Genomic DNA, 23,709 nt, shown 5'->3' with positions numbered 1-23,709 from the left:
AGGTCTCGCATCTTCAGACTTCCATCTGCTTGACACAGTGAACAATGCACTCTGTGGAAAGCAGTATCTGAATGATGGGGAGGTTATTGGTGAGGCAAGACATAGGCTCAGTCATTGACTAGTGGAGTGGTACCCTGAGAGCGTACAGGCTCTCACAGTAGGTGACAAAAGGCCATCACATTGAACAGTTATTATGTTGCCAAGAGAGTGGGGACTAGTCTGGTGCATTGGGATCCTAAATAAGATCAAGCTGCTTACAGAAAAAACTATTGCATTATTATTGAGTGATCCCTCATAGAAACATTCTCTAGAGGAAAAAACTAATAAAATATTGTTCATGTGAGTTCATAATTGATTTCTATTTCACTTTACTGAGAAAATTGCACATTTTATAATGGGATAAAAATCCGAAAACATAATTTTTGTTTTACCTTGCCTTAACCATATGTGTTAAAATCCCATTGTTGAGCAGCTTTCTTTGACAATTTTGAGAAGTTATATATTCAACAGTAAATAAACATTTAGTAAATATTACTTTCCCTAGAGGTAGGGGTGTGTGTGTGTGTGTGTGTGTGTGTGTGTGTGTGTGTGTGTGTGTGTGTGTGAGAGAGAGAGAGAGAGAGAGAGAGAGAGAGAGAGAGAGAGAGAGAGAGAGAGAATATACTAGTGTGCTGCAATATTGATATTCTCTGTGGTAACTTAGTTTTCTTTTTTCCACAGACAAATAATGAGAGCAACTTCATCATGTCACATAACATTGAAGGGTATCGAGGTGATAGAGATCTGGACACACTTATTAAGTTCATAGAGTCTGATACAGAAGGGAAAGGAAAAGCGAAAAGTTCATCTCACAGTAACGGTCCTCTTAACTTTAACAACAAGCAGCAACGTAATAATCTCCGTAAGGATGAGATAGTTGCTGGAACAAAGCCAAGGAAAGAACAGAAGAGTGCCAACAGCAGTATAATAATTGACGAGGATGAAGAGAAGCCTTCGAAAGGTAATAGAAGTAGCAAACAGATTCCCAAAGAACACCGAAATGGTCCTACTGTTGACAAAAGCACTGAATCCAAACTAAAGAAGTCAAACAGCATGGAAGAAATATCTAACAGGAAGATAGAGGATCTGACAGCTGGTCCAGAATCAGGTGGTCTTCATGCAGAAAACATTTCAGTCCAGCGTCGAATGAAGAAACAAACTTTACAAGAAATTGACTCAGTTGGCCGTACTTCTGGAGTAGACAGACGCTCGTGGGGACCAGAAGACCATCAATACTCCTGTAACGAGGCTGCTGTTTCCTCCACAGATGACAGTTCCTCGTCTCATCCAGGTGGTGGACGCAAACGTAGGGGACCAGTGAGTGATGATAGGCGCAGACCTGAACGTGATGCGACACCAGCACCAGCTAGTGGCAGTGTTTCAGGAACTGGTGAAGAAACAGGATTCTGTGTGTTTGAAAGCAAGAAGCGTCGGAAGAAACGACGTAGTAGCAGTGGTATTCGGAGTAACCCTTCGTCTGGTGTAACGTTGTTTGCTGACGATGGGAGACGTTCTGGTGGGGGGCAGTATAACACAACTCAGTATCCAGCAGTGTGTCAAGGAAGTCGTGAAAGTGGATACCACCAGAAAAAGACATTCAATGGTAACAGTGGCTTCCCTCCACATGACAGAACAGCTGATGATAGTGGTGGCAGTGTTGTGCTTTATCAGTACCGTCGTCCACGTTCACCTGAACACTGCCGTCGAAAGTCGACTTCCAGTGTACCACCATCAGATAAGTCTGACAGTAGTGACTTAGACAGTGTCCATTCACTACCAGTGTCTTCTACAACTGCACGTCCCACATTGGACCAAACATCGACATCCAGTGGCTCAACACCTCAGGCGTCGTATGCAGACATTGCAAAAATGGCGTCTGTAAATGTTACCACATCACAAGGTGTTTATGGGGGTGTTGGTTTTGGTAATAGTAAGTGGCCAGCAGTGTCTGTTCCTAAAGGAGTTGTTATATCTCCTCCGACGACTTCTTCCACAAGTACTCCTAGCAGTAATCCACAATTTATAACTGGACCCAAAGTCAATATTGGAGCTCCCCCAGTTAGTGGCTCAAAATTGGGTAACAATCCTGCCTCACCAAACTCTAGCAGTGCTAACAGTAGTCACAGCAATGCAAGCACCAATGCCCCAAATAGTTCAACATCTGGTGATGATACTTCTCCAGCATCTAGTGTGAATCAAGACACGGATCCTGTTGAACCTTCTGCCAAATTTTTAAACCCTATCCCTGATTCTCGTACGAAAAAGGATGCTATGACGAACACAACTACAGATTTCAAATTAGTGCCTCCTTACTCAGCTGAAGTAGAGTCTAACCCTAAAACCAATGTGAAACCACCAGAACATCCCGTAAACATTTTACTTGACAGTGAATATCCGTCATTGGAGGAGAGCTTGGTGTGTGATAAAGCGGAACGGAAACTCGGTAAACTTCCTTGTCAGCAAGCTGCTCCTTTGCAGAGTTCAGTATCTGGTAACTGTGATTCACTGCCTCAAGGACAGCAGGCAAACTCACCTGCAGCAGGAGTGTGTTTGCCTAATCAAGTGCCTACAGCAGTGCAAGATACAAAAGTGTTGAATACAGTGCTACCAACTGTGCTTCAATCTAATCCATTGCAGAACCAATCTTGCCCATCCTCCCAAAAATCTCCGTGTCAAGACAGTGCTTCACAAGAAGCAAAACCTACCTCCAATTATAACCCCAGTCCACAGCCTGAACAACATACCATCTCATCAGTGACTCAAAATCATGAGATGTCTCCTACACCTTGTATTTATCCCACACCTGTAAGTCAAAGTACAGTGCCACCTCCAGCAAAACATAGGTCGGCGAGCAGGAAAGTGTCATCTGTAAGCTGCCCTCGTCCACCAGTGATCATTATGAATGATGATGATAGTGGAACAAACTATGGAGACTCAGCACCAGTGGAATTGACATTTGGTTTTGAGGTGAATGAACAGCTGCTTCTATTAGATGGTGAGGAAGCATCAGGTTCTGATGCAGTAAATGACCTGTCATCTCCACTGGAGAATGATGCACAAATTTCCAGTGATGAAACAGGTGCATCTGTGCCAAGAGTTTCCCCAGTGGTTGACAAGACTGGTAGAGCATCCAGTGTGGGTGATGACTTTTCTGCCAGGTTCCGGGAACCTGCTGTCCAAGCTGGAAATTACGACAAAATAGTAGATTTTGTGGGCATGGGTAAGTAACTGAAATATTTTATGTATCTAGTTAATAACAGTTAACATTCATAAAGTATGTGACAGTGTATTTATAAGACTCATTTCTGTGTAAGGAGGTATTGTTTACTGTTAGTCATTATATGTTGCATTTTTTTAGCCAGTATTGATAATAGTACCTAAAACAACTGGACTACGTGTTCAGATTTTTCAAAATTACTGTAACTGTAGGCTATTGTACCAAATTTCACCTAAGATCTATTTTTAGAGAATGTCACTATCGAAAGCAAATAATGTTCATTATTTCTCTCCTGATTTATCACAAAAGAAATAAGTGTGTGTGTGTGTGTGTGGGGGGGAGGGGGGGGGGGGCAGATATGCTGCTTACCACAAGCCAGAATAAAGTAATCGGTAAAGAACTGAAAGCAGTGTGAGCTGAATAAAGTGAAAGCTTGAGAAACCAGTGAAACTTCCTGCAAATAAGAATGGGATACTGACTTACACACAAACCAAATCACAACCAGAAAAGAAAAATGTTGCAAATTGAAATGAAGAATGGAAGAAGTTTAAAACAGGCATAGTAATTCCTTTTAATTTTGTTGTTTTTTTAAACAGGTATTTCTTTGGAGTATAATAATCTAATTGAGTGTAATATTGCTAACACTGATACAAACAATTAGAATCTGACGGAATTGGACCACCCCCTGCTCAGCCCTCAGAGGACTTTTGCCATTCAACAGTTCTGGACAGACGGACACACACACACACACACACACACACAGGCTGTGAAAACTAACACCATCACACAACTAAAGGCAACTAATGTCTGAAGTTGCCTATTTTGAAAATTAATTATTAATGGGTAAGGTTGTATTAACTTTGTGCCTCTGACGAGAGAGAGAGGATGATTCAAGACAGAAATTAAACGGAGACCTCCATATCTGTTTTTAAAGTTATTTGCTAATTTAATCCCAACTGGTTCCAGAAAACTACCCCAATAGTGGGAAGTGCATGCCAGAATCTCCCATGTTCTGTTTGATTGAATGACTGGTGCCTGCAATAGCAGATTTGCTCGGCCATTGTAAGCACGTGTGACACTTAATGCTCATTACATCGATTCTCCACAGCATTGATATTCTGACTAATATGACATACTAAAACTACAAATAATACGGTAGACACCCGCCTTACACAGACAGAAATAATCCTTAACAGAACATAAAAATCCTTATCTTACTTGGTGGATGAACAGATTTCACATCATGTTACTGCAACATATGACAAATCCTCTTGGAAATGCTCGCTGCTTTAGGCAAGAAGACTGTCGGCTTACATGTCACCTTGGTATTGTCATTACACACCCATTGCACTGTTGATCAATAATGCAATGCACATCTGATCTTTCACTGCAACCATTCTGATGGAAGGTGACCTCAAAATGGACATTCGGCTGGCACTCACAGGGTCTGATATGAATTAGGATCTGTGAACTAAGCTATGAAGTCACCCTTCACATTGAACTAGATAGTTACAACTATTGGCCTGTAGATATGTTGGTGTGAAGTGGCTTTCTATAAATGGCATGTCCCAGTGTACCATCAACGTTGTTCCTAACCAACATATCAAGGGTGACCTCAGTGAAAAAAATATTCAGGTGCTTTGAATTCAGCTGTTCCAGAAAGTTGTTCAAATTCTCACTGTCATTCAAATTCTCACTGGCATGAGGCCAAACGACAAAAGTTTCATCTGTGTATCTGAAAACACGCGGGTTTCAAAGCCACGAACTCCAAGGCAAGTTCCCTTAGCTATTCCATAAACAGACAGGCAAAATACAGAGTCCACCAGAAAAATGTATACACACTTGAAGGAAAGAAAAACATTACTTATGTATTTATTTAAAATTTAATGATTGATCACACATGTTGTGCAACCTTCAATGTAACACATGGTTACTTTAAATGTTAAAAATATTCACCGTTGGTGGCTATACACACAACAGATCAGTCAGTTTTACAGTGGAGATCGCTGCACATGTCTCTGCAATCTCCTGGCGAAGTTACTCCAGCATTCATGACTTACATCGACGGACGTTATCTTTCACAGTTCCCCACAAGTAAAAGTCCATAGGTGTTACATCTGGTGACTCTGAAGGAAACTCAATGGGCCCTCTTTGCCCAATCGAGTGACACAGAAAATTGTCATCCAGGAAAGCACATACAGCTAGGTGGTAGTGTGGTGGTGCCCCACTCTGTTGGTAGAAGACCTCTAAATCACTTCCATAAAGTGCACGTATACTTAGCAAAATTGATGTAACATTTCCAGGTACACGTCTCCAGTGACAGCAGCATCAAAGAAAAAGGGTCCTACTAAGCCCCTAGATGATAGTCCACACCACACATGAACCCCCCCCCCCCCCCCCCAATTCGTCCACATAAACATGCTGGTTTGCTGGTGACCAGTACACACATTATGCCAGTTCATGGTCCCATTAAGTTTAAATTGTGCCTCTACACTACCTTCGTCATAAATTGTTCATCAGTTTACCATTTGCTGATACCATTCGCAGAATTGCTTTCGGCCATCAGGATCGTCATCATTAATCACGTGCAGTAATCGTGGAATGTAAACTTTCCACTTTGCAGCTTTCAGAATTCTTCGTACACTTGTACTGCTAATCCCCACTTCATATGCACATTGCATAGCAGACTTCTGTGGAGAATTGACAAATATTTTCAAAAAGAAAGCCGATGAAGCAGGACTTGTAGCTGTACGCTGTCTTCCTGATCTTCCTTTCTAAATATCACAAATAATTCCATGAAATTCAAACTTGTCAATGATGCATTTAATCGTTAGGCGGGTTGGCGGTTCTGTTTCATACTCCCGCCTCAAATGATGTTGCACTTCAATGGCAATATCAAACTTGAAAAACCACTTAACAATACATCATTGCTCGAATGTCAAGCATGCTCCAGCCATCTAGTTTTCTCAATACCGAGATAAAAGTGCTAACATCTGTTGAGTCAAAGACGGTACAACAACACACTTGTTACTCAAATCGAAAGACAATATTGATATCTCTATAGAGCCTGACCAAGAGTGTGTACATTTTTTTGGGGGATTCTGTAGATAACATGTAGGGCTTCCGATTGAGACTCCATCTGTCTGTAAGTAACTGGATTCTTAATTCAACACCAATTAACCGTAACGAATTGGAGAAACACAAGTGAAGACAGAGACCTTATTAAAACTTGTACTGCTTACCAATTCATTCACAATTGGTGTAAGAGGAATCCCTTCCTTATGGACCACAGCAAGGATGGATTGCTTTTAGACTGGTAGTAACACTGGTGCTCCAATATACTGTGTAGCAAAACGACTTGGGACTCTGTTGAGCCTGAAGTAGGTCAATACAAACATAACACTAAGAAGTTGAGTTATTTACCTCGGTTAGAGGGAATGAGTTGGAATGGCCATAGTTTCGAAGTGGTCTGTCTCCAGTCATATTCCTTTGTCTTATTTGTTAGTTAATTGAGGTTAGGTCTGGTGTTGAATCGGGAACTCGTTTTGACATGCTGACTTCCGCTTACTTTGTATACGATGATTGGTACTATAAGCAGACAGATAAAAGTTACGGTGGGAAGTCTGTTGTTGCCGATTATTGCTAGTTTATGGAGAGTTCAAGGAACATGCCTTTGAGTGGGCAGCTTTGAAACCTGTAGGTTTATTTCATATATGTAGACAATACTCCTGTTGTCTGGCATTGTCAGTGAGAATTTGAACGTCATTTCTAGAAATGTGAATTCAATCTACCCAAATATTCTTTTCACGGTGGAGGTGGTTAAGGAGGGCTGCCTTACTACCTATGTTGGTGTGTTGATAAGGAGAAAAATTTATGTTACGTTGGGGCATGCTGTTTGTAGCGAGCTCCCTCACACTGACTTTTATTTACAGGCTGATAGTGATCACCATCGGTCTCAGCATGAAAAGCTGCTTTGTACCTAGGTTCACAGGGTCCACTTCATCTCACTCACTTAAGAGTTTGTCATCTGAGTTAGCCCATCTTGATGTCACCTTCAGTCAGGATGGTTAAAGTGAATGACTGATCAAATATGCATTGTACTATTGACCACTGTGGCATCAAAGTCTATGACCTGTTTTGCCTTACCCACAGAGCATTTCATACAGTATTTGTCATATTTTGTGAAAATAGTATGAGAAATGTGTTTCTCGACCACAATGTAAGATTAAGGCCGCCTTTAGTTTCTGTAACGAATGAACTTCGTTCGTGCAAGGTGGGTCTACCATACTGCTTGTAGTTGTGATGTCTCATGTACTGGACCAACTGGATAAACTGTGGAGGATCGATCTGCTTAGCATAAGTGTCACGCATGCTTAAAACAGCTGAGCAAATCTGCTGTTGCAGAACACTGCCTTGGTACTGGCCTTCCTACGGAACATACCACAGAGATCTGGCATGCTCTTCCAAAAATTGGGATAATGTTACTAAGGAACTGGTTTCAATTAGCAAGTAACCTTATAAATAGAGATAGAGGTTTTTGTTTCAATACTGTGGGGGAATCCTGTTCTCTCCTTTCCCATAAAACAGAGACAGAATTAATGCTACCTTACCTATTGATTGTTAATTTACACAATTGATAACTTCTGACATTGTGTGTGCATATGTGCACTTGTTTGTTTCTTTCCAGAACTGTTCTATTAATTAGGGTTATAAATTCTCGTGCATAGCATGTTTATGCTGCAGCTTTGCCTTGAAAAGAATAGAGTGTGCACCTCTCAAAAATATCGGCAGTTGTCAACGATGTCACCTGCCTGTTTCCTGTAAGTTATTTGAATGTTGTATATGCTGGGAGAAACTTGGAGCACACAGATGAGAGAGGACAGCTATAATAACTGTACTCACACTTAACTGCACGATGATAGATGTTGTAATTTATGAATTTTGCATTTTGCGTTATATATACGTCTACCACCACCACTTCAGTTGCCGATGGGCCCTGACTGCCTCATCGGTTCACCTCCATACATCTGTTCACTGCTATTGTCTTCCATCCGATTGCATAGATGATATTCATGATTACATTATGATATAGAATGTGTCGTGAGTAGGTCAACTGACATGAGATCCATCCACGTACCCATTGATCAGCATCCCCTCCCTCAGAGTCGAATGTTACCTATCTGTAATTATTCTCTCAGGCATAATGTTATCTGCCACTCTCTCCACATGTTGTAACCAACATATAAGCTGCAACTAAATTGACACCTAGATAATTCAAGCAGCTGAAACCTGTAATTTAATTGTTAGAGCCTCTTATGTCATCTGGTGTTGTTGTGGCCTTAAACTATGTCAGTATCTTATGTATTTTCTTATTTATGGTCAGTCCAGTTTTTGCTCCATATTATTTAATGAATTTCATTAACCCTTCAACTGCTCTGGACGTGTAGACGGGTGTGCCTTTGTACCTGTCCCTGTGTGCTCTGAATGTGTTTACATGTGCCACCATTCCTCCTACCTAGTACTCTGAACGTGTTAACGTGTACAACCAGTCCTCCTACCTCGTTCTCTGAACGTGTCTGCGCATAGGACGACTGGTGGCGGTCATAAACACGTTCAGAGCACACACGGACAGGTACAAAGGCGCGTGTGTTAACATGTCCACAGCAGTTAAAGGGTTAAGGGTGTTCACATTTCTAGCCAGTTGCAATATTATCTATATCTGAACACACAATTGTTTTTAATTGGTTTATGCTGTCTTCTTCTACTTGACATTGGATTATGTATCATCCAGTTTCACTCTAGTTGTAAAGTTAAATGCACTTGACATTCCTATTTTCTTATTTGACCTTATTCCCTCATTAGTTGTTCTTTGATTTGGTATTGAAACCTCTGTGCTCTTCTTTTTGTCATCAACCTGTTTAATTCCCAGTGTATCTATCTTCAACTTAACCATATCTCATTAATTAAATTCTGTAAACTACCTATCCGATTAAGGGAGCTGACATTTCACGGTCCTACCCATTGAATGACGGTTCGGTTTTTCTTGGTGACGTCATTTTTAGTCCCCCACCTCAGTACCCACATTTTTCCTGTGGAATATTTTACCCAAAAGAATGCCACAAAAATTAAGGCATACAGTAGAGACGCATGTCGTCAGGGAATATAATGGCCATAGTTTCTCGCCTTACTTTAAGCCTTTTGCAGTACCACCACAACAAGACCATATTGGCTAATGTTACAAAGCTAGATCCACCAGGTGGTTGCCCCTGTGACTACTAAAAAGCCTGCTGCCTGCCCCTGTTCAGGAACCATAGGTTAGTATGGCCTCTCCCTATATATACCTCCATCATAGCTGAACATATAGTATGGCTGGCTGTATTGTTAAGGCAGTCAAGTCACTCCATCCTGTCGTGGTGAGCCCATTATTCATGGGTGGTTGAAATTAAGGCCAGTAAAAAATTATTCTTTATTGAATCTCACTGATGATTGGAGCTTTTGTATGTAAAAACAGTTTACTTGTACCATTAAATTGTGTATTGTTTTGTTCTTGTTCTTTAAGATTGCCTTATGGGAAGCAAATGCTAGTTTAGAAGCAACTTTATATAGATGTAAAATCTCTTGCTAGGGTGAGGTGTTCAGAAATGACAGAAAATTTCAGTGAAGACATTTTTTGACACGCCTTGCCGTATGTGATCATATGTTGTTTTTGAGATACAACTATGCCAATTGTGTGAAGATCTTTTCGGCGTGTTATTGTTTCTGCTAGATACGTAGTCACATGTAATGTGAAAAGTAGTGATTCAAAGATTGTTTACGGATTCATCTACAGAGGCTGTATTAGTCATCTAAATTAAAGTGCTCAGTGTTACAACCATCTTCCCACAAATATAAATTGTTACTTGAAGAAGGGTGGAGGGGAGGGGGGGGGGGGCTTCTTTGTCTCTCAATTTTGTTACTCTGTAAATACTTGTTAAACGAAATTTTATCATGCTTGTAGTTTGTACCTTAAAGCATAAATAAAATGTCCATTCTGGGTTTTGTTCATGTTAGTTGGTTCGGTTTAGTTTGGTATCACCCAGTACTACTTCACAAGCCTGCTATATGGCCACAAGTTCTGTTAAAGGATTACATAATGTTATTTTTAATGACAAATCTAGCTTGTCTGTAGTTCTGGTCACTGTGTAGAATTTTGTGGACCAGCTATGCTGTGCCACAACCGTGTGCACTTTCCAGACACATCTTCTCTGCTGCAGGAAATTGGTAATGCTTTCCAACTAACAGCTTATACCAGATTATCAAATGATGAGTAACACACATTTTCACTTTCAACCATCCATTTCCAGATGTTTATTGCGTAACTGCATTTACAGGTCAGTCACAAGACATTAATACATTCTTTGCCTATAAGAACTCAAACGAGTGCTGCCAGTCTCAATAATACAAAAATTTTCGTACATTACAATAAAAAAATCATTCGTTTTTCTCCAAAGAGATTCCATTATTTTCTTTTCTCTGTACACCTCTTCTGTCTGGGCTGTGTATCAGATGCCTAGGAAGTACAGTAGAATCCCGCTAACCTAACCTAAACTAATTGGGACCGGACCTTGTTCGGATTAGCCAAAATTATGGTGACGAGTTTCTAGACTGACTTATACCAGGCAGATAAGTAGGTACACCATGGTAACAAGAGTGGGAACAATGGCTCACTCTCACTCCCTGCCCTTGTTGTTGTGCATTGTTGAGACCTTTGTAGTGTCTGAGGTCAGTGCACTGCCAGTTGGCTCACAAAGCGCTTGGTTATGTTAATTATTGATTGCTAGCATGTGTGACAGTTGTACTGTATTCGTTCAGGTGTAGTGGTTTACTTACTTTCGTCATGAGTAAACGGACACATACAATGTAAACTCTCAAAGAAAAACTTTATGCTTTGAAGTGCATAGACCATGGTGAGAATGTATCTAAACTGGTGACAGAACTGGGTGTTGGTAAAGCAATCGTTTGTGATTGGAAGAAAAACTGAGTGAAACTTGAACAATCCTGTGCAACGTCTTCGGGAAAACAATCGAAAATTCGGCAGACTTTGAAACAGTCCCAGTACGATAAAGTGGATGAAGATCTTTTCCTTTGGGTTATGCAAGAAAGAGAAAGGGGAACTCCTTTGAGTGGAGCACTGGTTCAGGAGAAGGCTGTTTACCTGAACAAGTTAATTAATGGTGATAAGTCTTTTAGTGCGAGTACGGGTTGGTTGGACAGATTAAAAAAATGTCGTCGAATCAGTCAGCTAACAATTAGCAGAGAGAGGCTTTCTTCTGACCGTGATGCAGCGAGGGAATACTTGGGTGAGTTTGAAAAAATAAGAGGGGGAAGTATTCTCCCCAACAAATTTATAATGCTGACGAGACTGGCCTTAATTTTAAGGCATTGCCAACAAAAAGCCTGGCATCAAAAGTGGACCACCATGCTCCAGGTTTTAAAATGTGCTATGATCGTGTGACTTTATTAGCGTGCAGCAATGCTGCTGGTAATCACAAGCTGCCTTTAATGCTGATCATCAAATCTGCTAGGCTCAGAGCTTTTAAAAACTGCAACATGAAGTACCTGCCCATATATTATCGCAACCAGAAAAAAAGCATGGATGGACGGATGGATGGTAAGCTGTTCAAAGAATGGTTTCACGGACAGTTTGTTCCTCTTTAGACGGTTTTCTAAAAAATCATGTCTCCCTGTGCAATCATTTTGATTGATAACATGTCATCTCACCCCAGCACTGAGGAATTAGGTGATGGAGAAATTTGGCAAAGTTTTTGCTGCCGAATGTTATACCACTTCTACAGCCGATGGACCAGGGTCTACTGCAAACATTAAAACCTATTTACAGAAAACAATTTTTAAGAATGCTGATCCAAGATAAAGCATTCGTTTAGTGGACAAAATAAAAAGACCAATGTGAAGGATGTTGTTTATTGGGCCGCTGAGGCATGGCAGAATATTTAAGAAAGTACTCTGAGAAAATCGTGGGGAAAACTGTGGACATGTCTTGAATTTCAAGACAGCATAGTTGAAAATGAAGAGAAAAATCTACTACAAAAGATACAGGCAATCCTTGGATGTGAAGAAGCTAGTGAGGGAGACATGGATGAGTGGAAGGAAGTGGATGGGGCATGTGGGGAGAACCTTATTGACACTGATTTAATTGCTGTGACTCAAGACAGGAAGAAGTGGACTGCTGTGACGGAAGTGACAATGAACCTGAAAGTGACAAAGGAGAGCTGGTGCCACACAGTGACACAGCAGAAGCCCTTGACCTAGCACTACGTTATTTGGAGCAACAGCCCACTGCTTCCCCTCCTGATTTGATGTTTGAGACAATGGCGCAACTATGCGTCATATAACAGACTGTCTTCATTATGCCAAAAAGCAATGACAGAGTTTTTGTAATCTAAAAAGTAGGGATAAAGTGTCTGCTGTATTTTAGTAAGCTTGACAGCGTTTCTTTCAATTTTATGCATTGTTTAAACCTAATGTTTTCTTGCCAATTTTTCTGATACATGTTTACTGTGTAAATAGTGTGTGTGCGCATGTGCGCGTTGTCACTTTCTACTCATTACATTCAATTGTTGTATTATTTTGTTACACCATTAATAAGTGTTCCTTATAATATTATTAATGATGTAAATAAAATAGAAAGAAACTTCCACATGGGAAAAATATATTAAAAACAAAGATTCGAAGACTTACCAAGCGGGAAAGCACCGGCAGACAGGCACAAGAACAAAACACACAAACACACACACAGAATTACTAGCTTTCGCAACCGATGGTTGCTTCTTCAGGAAGGAGAGGGAAAGACGAAAGGATGTGGGTTTTAAGGGAGAGGGTAAGGAGTCATTCCAATCCCGGGAGCGGAAAGACTTCCCTTAGGGGGAAAAAAAAGTACAGGTGTACACTCTCTCTCGTGCGCGGGTGCACGCACACACACGCACACACACGCACACACACACGCACACACACACGCACACACACACGCACACGCGCACGCGCACGCGCACGCGCACGCGCATCGATATGTCTGCTTGTGTGTGTGTGTGTGTGTGTGCGCACGCGCGTGTGCGTGTGTGTGTGTGTGTGCGCGCGCGCACGCGCGTGTGCGTGTACACCTGTCCTTTTTTTCCCCCTAAGGGAAGTCTTTCCGCTCCCGGGATTGGAATGACTCCTTACCCTCTCCCTTAAAACCCACATCCTTTCGTCTTTCCCTCTCCTTCCTGAAGAAGCAACCGCCGGTTGCGAAAGCTAGTAATTCTGTGTGTGTGTGTGTGTGTGTGTGTGTGTGTGTGTGTGTGTGTGTGTGTGTGTGTGTTTTGTTCATGTGCCTGTCTGCCGGCGCTTTCCCGCTTGGTAAGTCTTGGAATCTTTGTTTTTAATATATTATAATATTATTATGTATAGATTTATTACTGGTACACAGTGAGTGAGTGATAGCCTCACAGATAAGGAAAATATAACTTCATATTTCTTTCTTTAGAGTTAGCTTCATGTTTCATTTTATTGGCTTATAACATAGAAAGGTTTCTTATATTTAAGAGCAAGAACGTCATATATTGTGAAACTTCCTGGCAAATTAAAACTGTGTTAACACTCAGTCCGGCACACAGTTTTAATCTGCCAGGAAGTTTCATATTAGTGCACACTCCGCTGCAGAGTGAAAATCTCATTATATATTGTGTATCAACAACAGAGTAGATCTTGATATTTCAAATTACATTTAGGATATATAAATCTCCTTAATTACCTTTTCTAGTTTCGTACGATATCCTCCTCTCCCTCTAACTCCTATTTAAATTCTTTATTGTGTCATAGCTGAAGCACCCCCATTTTTATAGGTAGTATCACAACTTACTTCTATTTGTATGTGAAAGTGACCCACCCTCAACTATTTTCATAAAAGTGGTAGGGGCGATTTCTGTTCCAGGATCTGTCTACCCGCATAATATCCAATCCCATGAGTCACATTCTTTGTAGACCTTATTTTTTGTCAGACAATACTGGTCAGCATCTTTGTTTTATTAAACGAGAACCAAGAGGTTTGTTAATATGTTACCTCAAATTTTCCTCTGTTATAATTTCAACACCCCCTTTCTCCTCTCTCTAGGTATTCTGTCCTACTCACTATCCTTGCCCTGTTGTATAGATAACTGTTTTCATTTGTATTTCTTTCATGCAAGTGTTCTCGACGTACATCGATAACCCACTGGGTTCGTTCATAGTGATTTATGTGATTCATTTAGTGTCTCGTACATTATTGCATTGATGTAGTCTTTATTCCCCTCGAAAATGTGATGCAACTGAATTTTGTCATTTGTCCGTGTCCTCCTTACGTCACGAGAGTAGTCCATCGTCGTCACACTTTTTGAAGAAACCCTCCAAGGTGATTGAACTATTCTGTAAACTCATTGTACTTTTTACAAAATTTTGAAGTTTGATTTCTAGAGTGTTAAGTGTGTTGTCATTATTTCAGAGCTTGTTGTGCTCTAAAGAGTGCATCCATATATTCATATTAGAAATCTCCAGTTGTACTTTGTCAAACTTAACTCTAAAATTATGAAAATATTGCTTAAACTCTTATTTGATGTACTTTATCAGGTAAGTTTCTGTGAGACTGTTAACCTTTGTGTCAATATCTGTTAACTTCATTGCCTGCTCTGTTTTCTGAGCTGTGAAGTCCTTTTTTTTACTGCTTCAGTTACCTTACTAGAAATAGTTTCTTGCATGGTATCCTGTTTCGCATTTAACTTCAAATACTGTTGTTGTATTTATAGTATCCAGTTTGTCTGTCAGGTCAAAGATAACATTTTGAAATTTGTGCTCAGTCTTGAATCTAGTGTATAAAGTGTCAAAAAAATTTTGTGATTACTTTCTTTCAATTCATCTTTTAAATCTGATATTACGTGAGTACTAGTTTCTTCTAATTTTTATTAATGCTGTTAACTGTATATTGTTATCAGCCAGTTGTTACTTCAGCTACTTAAAAAATCTCACTTATTTCTGTTTCCAAAGCCACACGTTTGTTTCTGAAGCCATGCCTTGTCACAATAGGCAGTAGGTCATAACTGTGTGTGTGTGTGTGTGTGTGTGTGTGTGTGTGTGTGTGTAAATGACTTAGTGTATGGACTTCTTTCTTATAGCTGACACACACACACACACACACACACACACACACACACACACACACACACACACACACACACACACACAAAATCTGACAATAAACTGCTCAACATATGTAGCATCTCATCAAATGGTGGCTGCTTGTGCCAGCTGATGGCAGTGTGGCCATCCGTGGTCGAAGATGGTCTCTGCTTGTTCTGTTGAAATGTAGCATGCTGCAGTACTGAAGATTTCGGTGTCTCACATATAAGATCTTCGTTGAAATTCTTTCTAGTCAGTAATTGGAATGTGATTTATCCCTTTTTCACATCAAATGACACTGTAATATAATTGATACTGGTTAGCAATTTTCATTTTAAATTCACAACTAACTGCATAGCTCTGTATCTTAGTTGGTTTTCTTGTTGCCTGTAGCAACTTTAATCTTCTTTGTATACATGCTTAGTGGAAAAATAAACAAATACCCATTTTGGGTTTGTCATGTTCGTTGGTTCAGTTTAGTTTGGTATCGCTCAATACTATTTTACTTGCCTCCTGTACTGTGTGTGTCGCAATGTTCTGTTAGAGTCAGAGTTAGTTACCTTTTTTTACGTATGTGGCTAGTATGTAATTCTGGGTGCCATGTAGAATTTTGTGGACCAACCATGCTGTGCCACACCCGTGTGAGATTCTCAGACCCATCTGCTCTGCTGTAGGAAATTGCTAAAGCTTTCCAAGTAATAGCTTATACGAAATTATCAAGTGACAACTGAACATGTGTTTTGACTTTCAACCATTCATTTCCATGTGTTTATTGCATAAGTGCATTTATAATTCAATCCATTAACATAATGTTAAGACATTAATTCTCCATGAGAACTCAAACTAGAGTGCCACCAATCCCACAGTAATAACACTTTCTTAAATTACAATAAAAATAATCATTTGTTTCCCTCCTAAGATATTTTTAATACTATTTATTGTGTGTGCCTCCTCTGGTTACATGGACTGCATACCAGGAGCTCAGCAAGTACTCAGCAATCTCCTGTCCTCTGCACACTGCAGCTACATCTTTTGTTGTATACACTCTCTGTTGGTACACACAGTATGTCTGTCGATATTACACCCCCATACTTTACTTAAACGTCTTTAACAGGTGCGACAATTCTTCATTCAGTGGAACAGGTCGTGACCCACAGTATCCTGTTACACTATAACACTACATAATCTTTTTACATATTTAGATGTGTATGGCTAAAAGTATAATGTGTGATGGTCAGTCAGAAATATTATCAGAAGAATTATCAGAAGAACCTACATTAAGATTATTGAAATGTGAAAATTCTTTAGTTGTATTGTGTGTTAACTGGGGGCCTAGAAATGACAGAGGCTCTGACCTCGTCGCAGCCGCAGTGGTCCACAACCCCACGAAGACTACTGCAGTCCACTTCAGCCCTCCACCGCCTTACACCGAACCACTCTTTCAGGGTTACTGTGCGGTTCAGCCCCGGGTGGACTTTCATGGCTGGAAATGTCACATTCCTATTTATAAAGTGACCCCAATGTTCCATTCCCATCTGTGGAAGACCATTCCAAAGGGGACTGTAGGTTTTGTGAATGTCTATTTCACTCCCAGGCTCGCTACTGATGGCAGCACAATTCCGTTTACATATGTTCCCACGTAGTAGCATGGTGTTGCATGCTTGAAATACCTGAGCCCAATTGGTCTTCGTTGGGTGCCATTGACCGCTATTGCTATCCCCCCATGACGGAAGACTGACACACATATTCAGCCCTGAGATCCAGATGTCACTCACTTAAATGTCTTTCTCCTTTCTATCAAAATTCCTGGGATGTTGTAAGTATCTATGGCCTTTCTGTATAGCCTTTCATGGTACCTGCTTGTGGCTGTCAGTACTTTAGTCTTGCCAAAACAAATGTGGTGGTCTTGTAGCTGCAGAGCCACAGTTCATCTACCTCTTCTACAATTGCTCTTGTGCTCTTTCAGTGTTTGACTGTTCTTATTATAGAGCCCATGTACACATCCCCACAACTACACGGAATCCTATAAATCTGTACTTTCTTCCAGCAGTTTGCAAGCATCCTTGGTCAGTTTTAGCTGATTCTGTATCTTCTTGGTGGGTTTGTAGAGTACTGTGATTAGTTTTTTCAAGATTTTTTTTCCTAGGTGTTCAGTAATGTCCTTAATGAAAGGCAAGAAAACTTTAAATTTCACAGGTGCTTGGCATCATTACTACTTTTGTGCAGCTGTGTTCAACTTTTACCTCGGCAGATGAGTGACCATTTTTGAGCACTGCATTACTGAGATGTTTTAATTTCACATCAAGCAGCTCTGGTTTGCAGATGTTCCTTGTCCTATGTGCCGTTATTTTTATGATGCTTTATTTTTGTTGTTGTTGGTAGTGGTTTAAATCCTGGTTTAGGTAATGCTTTTCCATGTGAAGGTTTTTGGTATGTGTGGCCTAAGCTACCATAATCTTTCTTGAAAACTGGCATGTCGAGAAAATTTAATCTCCATCCTGCCTTTTCTTCCATGCTCAACTGAATCTGTGGATTAATCTTGTTGAGAGTCCTGTGAAAATGACTTAGTTCCTCTCAGTAGTGCCTCAGAAAAACACGCACATCATTCACATAACAGAACCAAATACTCAGCTTTTTGTTGGAAAATGCATGCCCCTCTAACATTTCCATGAAGAAACTTGATGTGACTGGGCTTACATGGCTTCCCATAGCCATTTTATCTGTTTGTAGAACCCATTGTTCTGTTTGAAATACATGGTTGTGAGGCAGTACTTCTGTGCAATATTGGGAGGGGAAATGTGGTTCAGCTGTTGCGACACCTCATTGAGCAGAATCATAGTAAGTATAATGCATATCAAAACTATTGTGCCCTTCAGCTGGAGCATTATGCTGTCTAATAATTTACTTACAACACGTGGGGAATTTTTGATATAGGAATCCAATAAGCCCACAGATGAGTGTAATAATGTTTCCCAGAACTTGGCAATTGAATAGGTGGGTGAACCAGTGACACTAACGATAGGTCTTAAGAGGTACACACTCTTCATGCACCTTCAGCACCCATAAAGTGATGATGGCGGTGCAACTGAATTGAACAGACTTTTCTGAATGTTCTGTTTGATACAGCACATTTTTTATCAATAGTGTAACAGTTCTAAGCACTCTGTCAGTGGTGTCTTTACTCAGTTTACTATATATCACAGTAAGACTAATGACTTACGGCATTCACCGAATAAAGACCTCACTGACAAAGTTTTTAAAACTGTCAACGCACTTGATAAAGTTCTGTATCGGACAGGACATTCAGGAAAATTTTGCTCAGTTCAGTTGCACTGTAACAAAGACTGAGGGGTTCCTGGAGCTGCACACACAATCAAGCTACAATCCCCCTTGAAAATGTCCTCCGCATACGGGGATGAATCATTGGGTTTTAATGTGAAATCTGTTCAAGCATGACACAATAGTCAAAGACATTTTATAAATTGTGATTGCTGTAGATGCCACACATTCACATTTCTTGAGTTGGGGAATAGCCTGCTTAGTTGATGGAAACAATAAGCACCTGCCCATACCCAACTTGGTTATATGGCTGTGAACATGAAATAAAGTCGCTCTGTACATTGTTTCTCATGTCTCCAGAAGTACAGAATGTTATGACGTTTGTTGCGTAGCTATTTCTTTTTTAACGCTAAGCTGCCTAAAACCAAAGAAGTAATTTCATGTTGTACCTTGAGAGTACCCTAGTATACAGTTGCTAGACTTGTTAACTTTGACAAAAAACCTGTCCTGACAGTGACAGTAATTTCATTCAGATGAAAAGGCTCACAACATCCTTAAAGATGTTGAAAGGTGTTAGCAAAGAAATGTACACTGATACTGCAGACTGTTGCAGTTAATCGAAAAGTTTAGATATTCATGGTCAGTATTTTGAAAAATGTGGAGCATTATTGTTGAAGATATGTGGTGTAATTGAGTATTTATATATATATATATATAAAAAAAAAAACACCTGCGGATCATTTTCCAGCCAAAACTGGAATTACAACACTGACTTAGAAAACAGTTTCTCCTCTCCAGTTGTGAAGCCATTTTCGTATGCTTTTAGCCACAATAAAGACTACTGAATGAGTCGATTTATTGTGGCTTCATAGACAACGGCAGTACCGTTACTGTAAGGAAGTGAGAGTTAGGTGTAAAGATGGATGACAGCAAAATAGAGATACGTGACTCTTGATGAGAGTAAAGAATGAATTGATTGTATATTCTGTCAATGAGAATAACGCTCAATATAGATATAAGTAATTGAATCAATAAAACAGTTTACTGACAAAGTGGTGTCACTATCAGAAGAGTTGAAGGGGAAGGAAGAAGAGTGAAGGAAAATGACTTAGGGGGAGGATGGAGAGAGGCCAGGGAAACTAGTGGAGTTCGGGAAAATTGGCCAGGTACCTGGGTGAGAGGAGGATACTGGACAGGCATGTGCCTGATTGGTTTACGTAGGATAAAGTAAACAATCAATAGTTGCTGCTGCATGTGTGCAACTTCATTCTGAGTTGCCGTAGTTTAAATATACGTATACTGTCCCTACGCCTTGCAAAATTTTGGGCATTAACAACCTTAAATCCAGTTGCAATAAAAGAGTTATAAAATATTTCCTTTTGACATCTTTGTTTCATGGTGTTTTTAAATGGAGACCTACTATTCCCTTACACTTTCAAATTGTAACAAATTGGGAAGGGAGCAAGTTTGGTTTATCACAATAAGGGCTGTGTGTGGAGGTGTGAAGTTCTTTTGCTCAAGTAGTCGGATAATACTGTATTTTATTTTTATACTGATGACCCCCGTGGGCACAATCCTGTTACATGTTGGCTTATCTTTGTCTTCGCAGGTCTTTGTACTGACTTGACATGCAAGTTTAAGGGGCACCTATATTTTAATATGGACTTTGAACCACGGTGCAACTTTGCATGTATTATATACATAAAATCATGGCCAGACATGAAAATCTGTAAGTGGTAGAAAAATCTTAGGACCAACTGAGTACTGAACCTCTGACCTCTGTAGCTTATCAACATTGTTTAGTTATCCTTTGGCTTGAACAGGAATTACTTAATCAATTTTTGTAGCTATCTGAGAGTCCAACAAAACAGCTTTCAGCAATGGTGCTGAAGATACAGTGCTGCTGCATCATTATGTAGTTAACAAGGCTGGCAAGTCTTCACTGAGCTGCAAGTTCGTATAGTGAGCAAGTGAAGTGTATGCCTGGCCTCGGTGACACTGCTATTTAAGTGTGAGGGAGAGGTAATTATGTAAAGCCCAAAATGCAGGCGGAAAATGGAATTGTAACTGGAGCCTTTCATATTTGCTATTATTCTCCTTCTTAGTGGAGAATTACATAAGAAAGTAAGATATCTTAAGGGAATGTAGGATGAAAAAGACAAGAGATTCATGCAGTATACTAAAGTTAACATTTGAAGACCTTCATTAAAAGCTTCTGTAGGACTAACATGTCTTTGAAATTTAGAGTTGAATAGCATTCTGTTGTTTATGACATTGCCAATTTCATTGGGCCTTTTTTCACTGTCTTCAAACATGTTTTTGGCTAATATAACGTAGATTTTATCTTTATCTTAATGATATTGAAATGTATAACTTTATGCAGGAGAGAGAAAATGCTTGTAGATAACTTTCCAGTAGAAAGAGGTTTAAAGATGTATAAGAAACATTACAGCAACATTACTGATGTGTGTTTTCTTTCTTCAGTGTGAAACTGTGTCTTTTTTAATTAGTTCAAACTCTCTCTTTCAGCATGGGATGATGTTCTGAAGGAGATGTCATCAACAGCGGTACAGTCTGGAGCCAAAGTCCGGTATTACAGTGGACAATGAAAAAGTGCATATAAGCTGTGATTTGCTATAAAATACAGTGCTATTTGTGCATTGTAACTTTCTTTTTTGTGCATATATTTGCGTTTTTATGTTCCTTAGTTTCTTGTTGCAAGGAACTAAAGGGCTTCAGGCAAGTAACTTGCATTTAAAACTGTGAATTTACCAATAGGAGCTCATAGAATTCAACAGTTTGTCACAGATGAGTGTTATAGAGGTATATTTCAGCATGTTGTTATTGTTAAATATTGCTGAAATGTGTGTTTGTACGTGCCGAAGTGAGAGTGTTGGGGAAGTTAATAGTGAATAGTATTTTGAAAACTGTTGTGCCACACTGAAGAGCAAAGTGACAGACTTCACATTATTGAGGATGTATTTTTTGTCCGTATCCCAGAAAGTGACGCAAAACTAAGACAATAAAATAACACAAATGAAAATTATAAAGTTGCTTTGCTTTGTGCGCCATATTACGAGAAACTGGGAAGATGACTGTTAGGCAGTGGTTATTCATTGTGTTATATTTAAGCAGCCTGAAGGGGAATGCATGTGATAGTAAGTGATAAATTATCGCACGTTCTGGGTATACTGAGGAGAGTGAGTGAGCAGATGTGTGTGAGTGTGATTGTGTGTTAGGAAGTTACTTTGTAACTTTTTGAAAATGAAAGCAAAAACTGTTGTTGGCAGTTGTTTTAAATTGATTTGTTTGCATGTTATGAGTTTATAGGTTCATGGACCTGTCGAATGTAATCAGTTTGTATGTACATATATTATGTGTAATCGAAAATGCACATACCAGTTTTCCTGCTAAAATCAACATTTTTTGTGGATAAATGATCGTGAAGACTTTTGAGTGTGGCAAGCGAAGCTGATATTGTGTCATCAGTGAAGAGGCACACGTTGTATGACATCGGCAGCGCTGTCTGAATGTCACAGCTAACTTGTGTAAAAATATACTAGTGAAATGGACAGCAACAATTAGCAGTCAGAAACTGAGATTTGAATGAAGTGGCTTTCGTGTATTCTGTTTTTGTTTTTTGCAGATGTAATTTATCTGTGCTTTGGAACCACAGAAAAAACAAAAATTGCTTTTTAAAGTTGTAGGAACTATGTTAAAACTGTATATGTTAACGGTTGTAACATGATGGCCCTCTCCGGAAAACAAATCACAAATCTTGTGGTATCAGACTTTTACGGAATAATGAGTTTGATTTCATACTTTGGTTTACTTAAAATATTTAATTGCTTAATACTGACTACCACGACCAAAGTTTTTAAAGACGTTACTAAATACTATCTTTGTTATTACCACAAGACATGTGAAATCATGTTGTTAGTTCCAGTTTTGAGTAATAATGATAAAATCATGAAATTAAGCAAGATATATCTGATGTTATAAATAGCAAATGGCTTTCGCGACACAGTTAAGCATTTCATCAGACCTTATATGTGTGAGTGCTATCTCACATCCAGCAGTCTATGAAACATTGTAAGTCTAAAATAAAGTAAAAAAATAATGACTGCATAAAGGCTGTTTACATCTTCTGCTCTTATGCTTGATAAAAGTTTCAAGCTGTCTGAAGAGCAGCAAAATGTTAAAACAGACTTTGAATGGAAAGGTTTACAAACTTATGGATCTCATGTGTACAGAGGGTAGACATATGAGAAGTGTAAAAACCTATGTTTGTATTGTCTTCTGTATATTGAGCCCATTTTAATCATTTGGTTGTTAACCATACCAGTCTTTATCTGTTTTGCAAGACAGAAATAGTAATTTATAAAAACGTTGAAGGCTGTTTGATTCTAAAACTGCACATTCGAAAACACCCATACATATTCTACAGTCGGTACTCAAAATTGTTCTTACTGTTTATTAAATTTATAAGAGGAAGATCCTGTAATGGACAGATTTTGAAAACTTATTTTGGCATTTTCAGATAATTGGCATAACTTTGTTACATGCATTGGTTTCTTTATTTATGCAGTAAAGTCTTTGTTCTAGAACCTTTGTACAGTTTTCTTATAAGAGGTGCTGTTGTTCTGTTGTTCCCTTTTCCCCTTTTTCCTTGTTTCCTTTATGTATTTCCAGTACTGTGATATGACTGTACTTTATATTTCATATTTGCGTTAAATGATAATTGAGTCAAATTCTGTGAGTACAATTTCTGTTTTAATTGAGGCTTACAAAACGTGTTCCTATGAAGTTATAAATAATTAAGTTGGACTAACCATATATAAATTTCCCTTTACACACTGTATACTCTCATTGCACTAGGTGGCACGCAAAGGATGAAAACGTGTATTTTAATATTAACTGTTTTAATAACACACACACACACACACACACACACACACACACACACACACACACACACACACACACAC

General features: G+C 39.4%; 1 protein-coding gene across 6 annotated transcripts in view; it reads left to right on the top strand.

Moving 5' to 3' along the window:
* LOC126284672 (mucin-19) overlaps positions 1-23,328 on the top strand; it is a 518,756-nt gene extending 495,428 nt beyond the window's left edge. For all 6 annotated transcript variants that reach the window (XM_049983785.1, XM_049983781.1, XM_049983782.1 and 3 more), the window contains 2 exons: positions 721-3,259; positions 21,251-23,328. In XM_049983785.1, the coding sequence (XP_049839742.1) occupies positions 721-3,259; positions 21,251-21,330 (2,619 nt within the window). In that variant the 3' untranslated portion in view covers positions 21,331-23,328. The remainder of the gene's footprint in view (positions 1-720; positions 3,260-21,250) is intronic.
* The last annotated feature ends 381 nt before the right edge of the window (positions 23,329-23,709 follow it).

The sequence above is a fragment of the Schistocerca gregaria genome, chromosome 8 (assembly GCF_023897955.1).
Source record: "Schistocerca gregaria isolate iqSchGreg1 chromosome 8, iqSchGreg1.2, whole genome shotgun sequence".
Classification (NCBI taxonomy): domain Eukaryota; kingdom Metazoa; phylum Arthropoda; class Insecta; order Orthoptera; family Acrididae; genus Schistocerca; species Schistocerca gregaria.
This window is presented reverse-complemented; position numbering and strand designations above follow the sequence as displayed.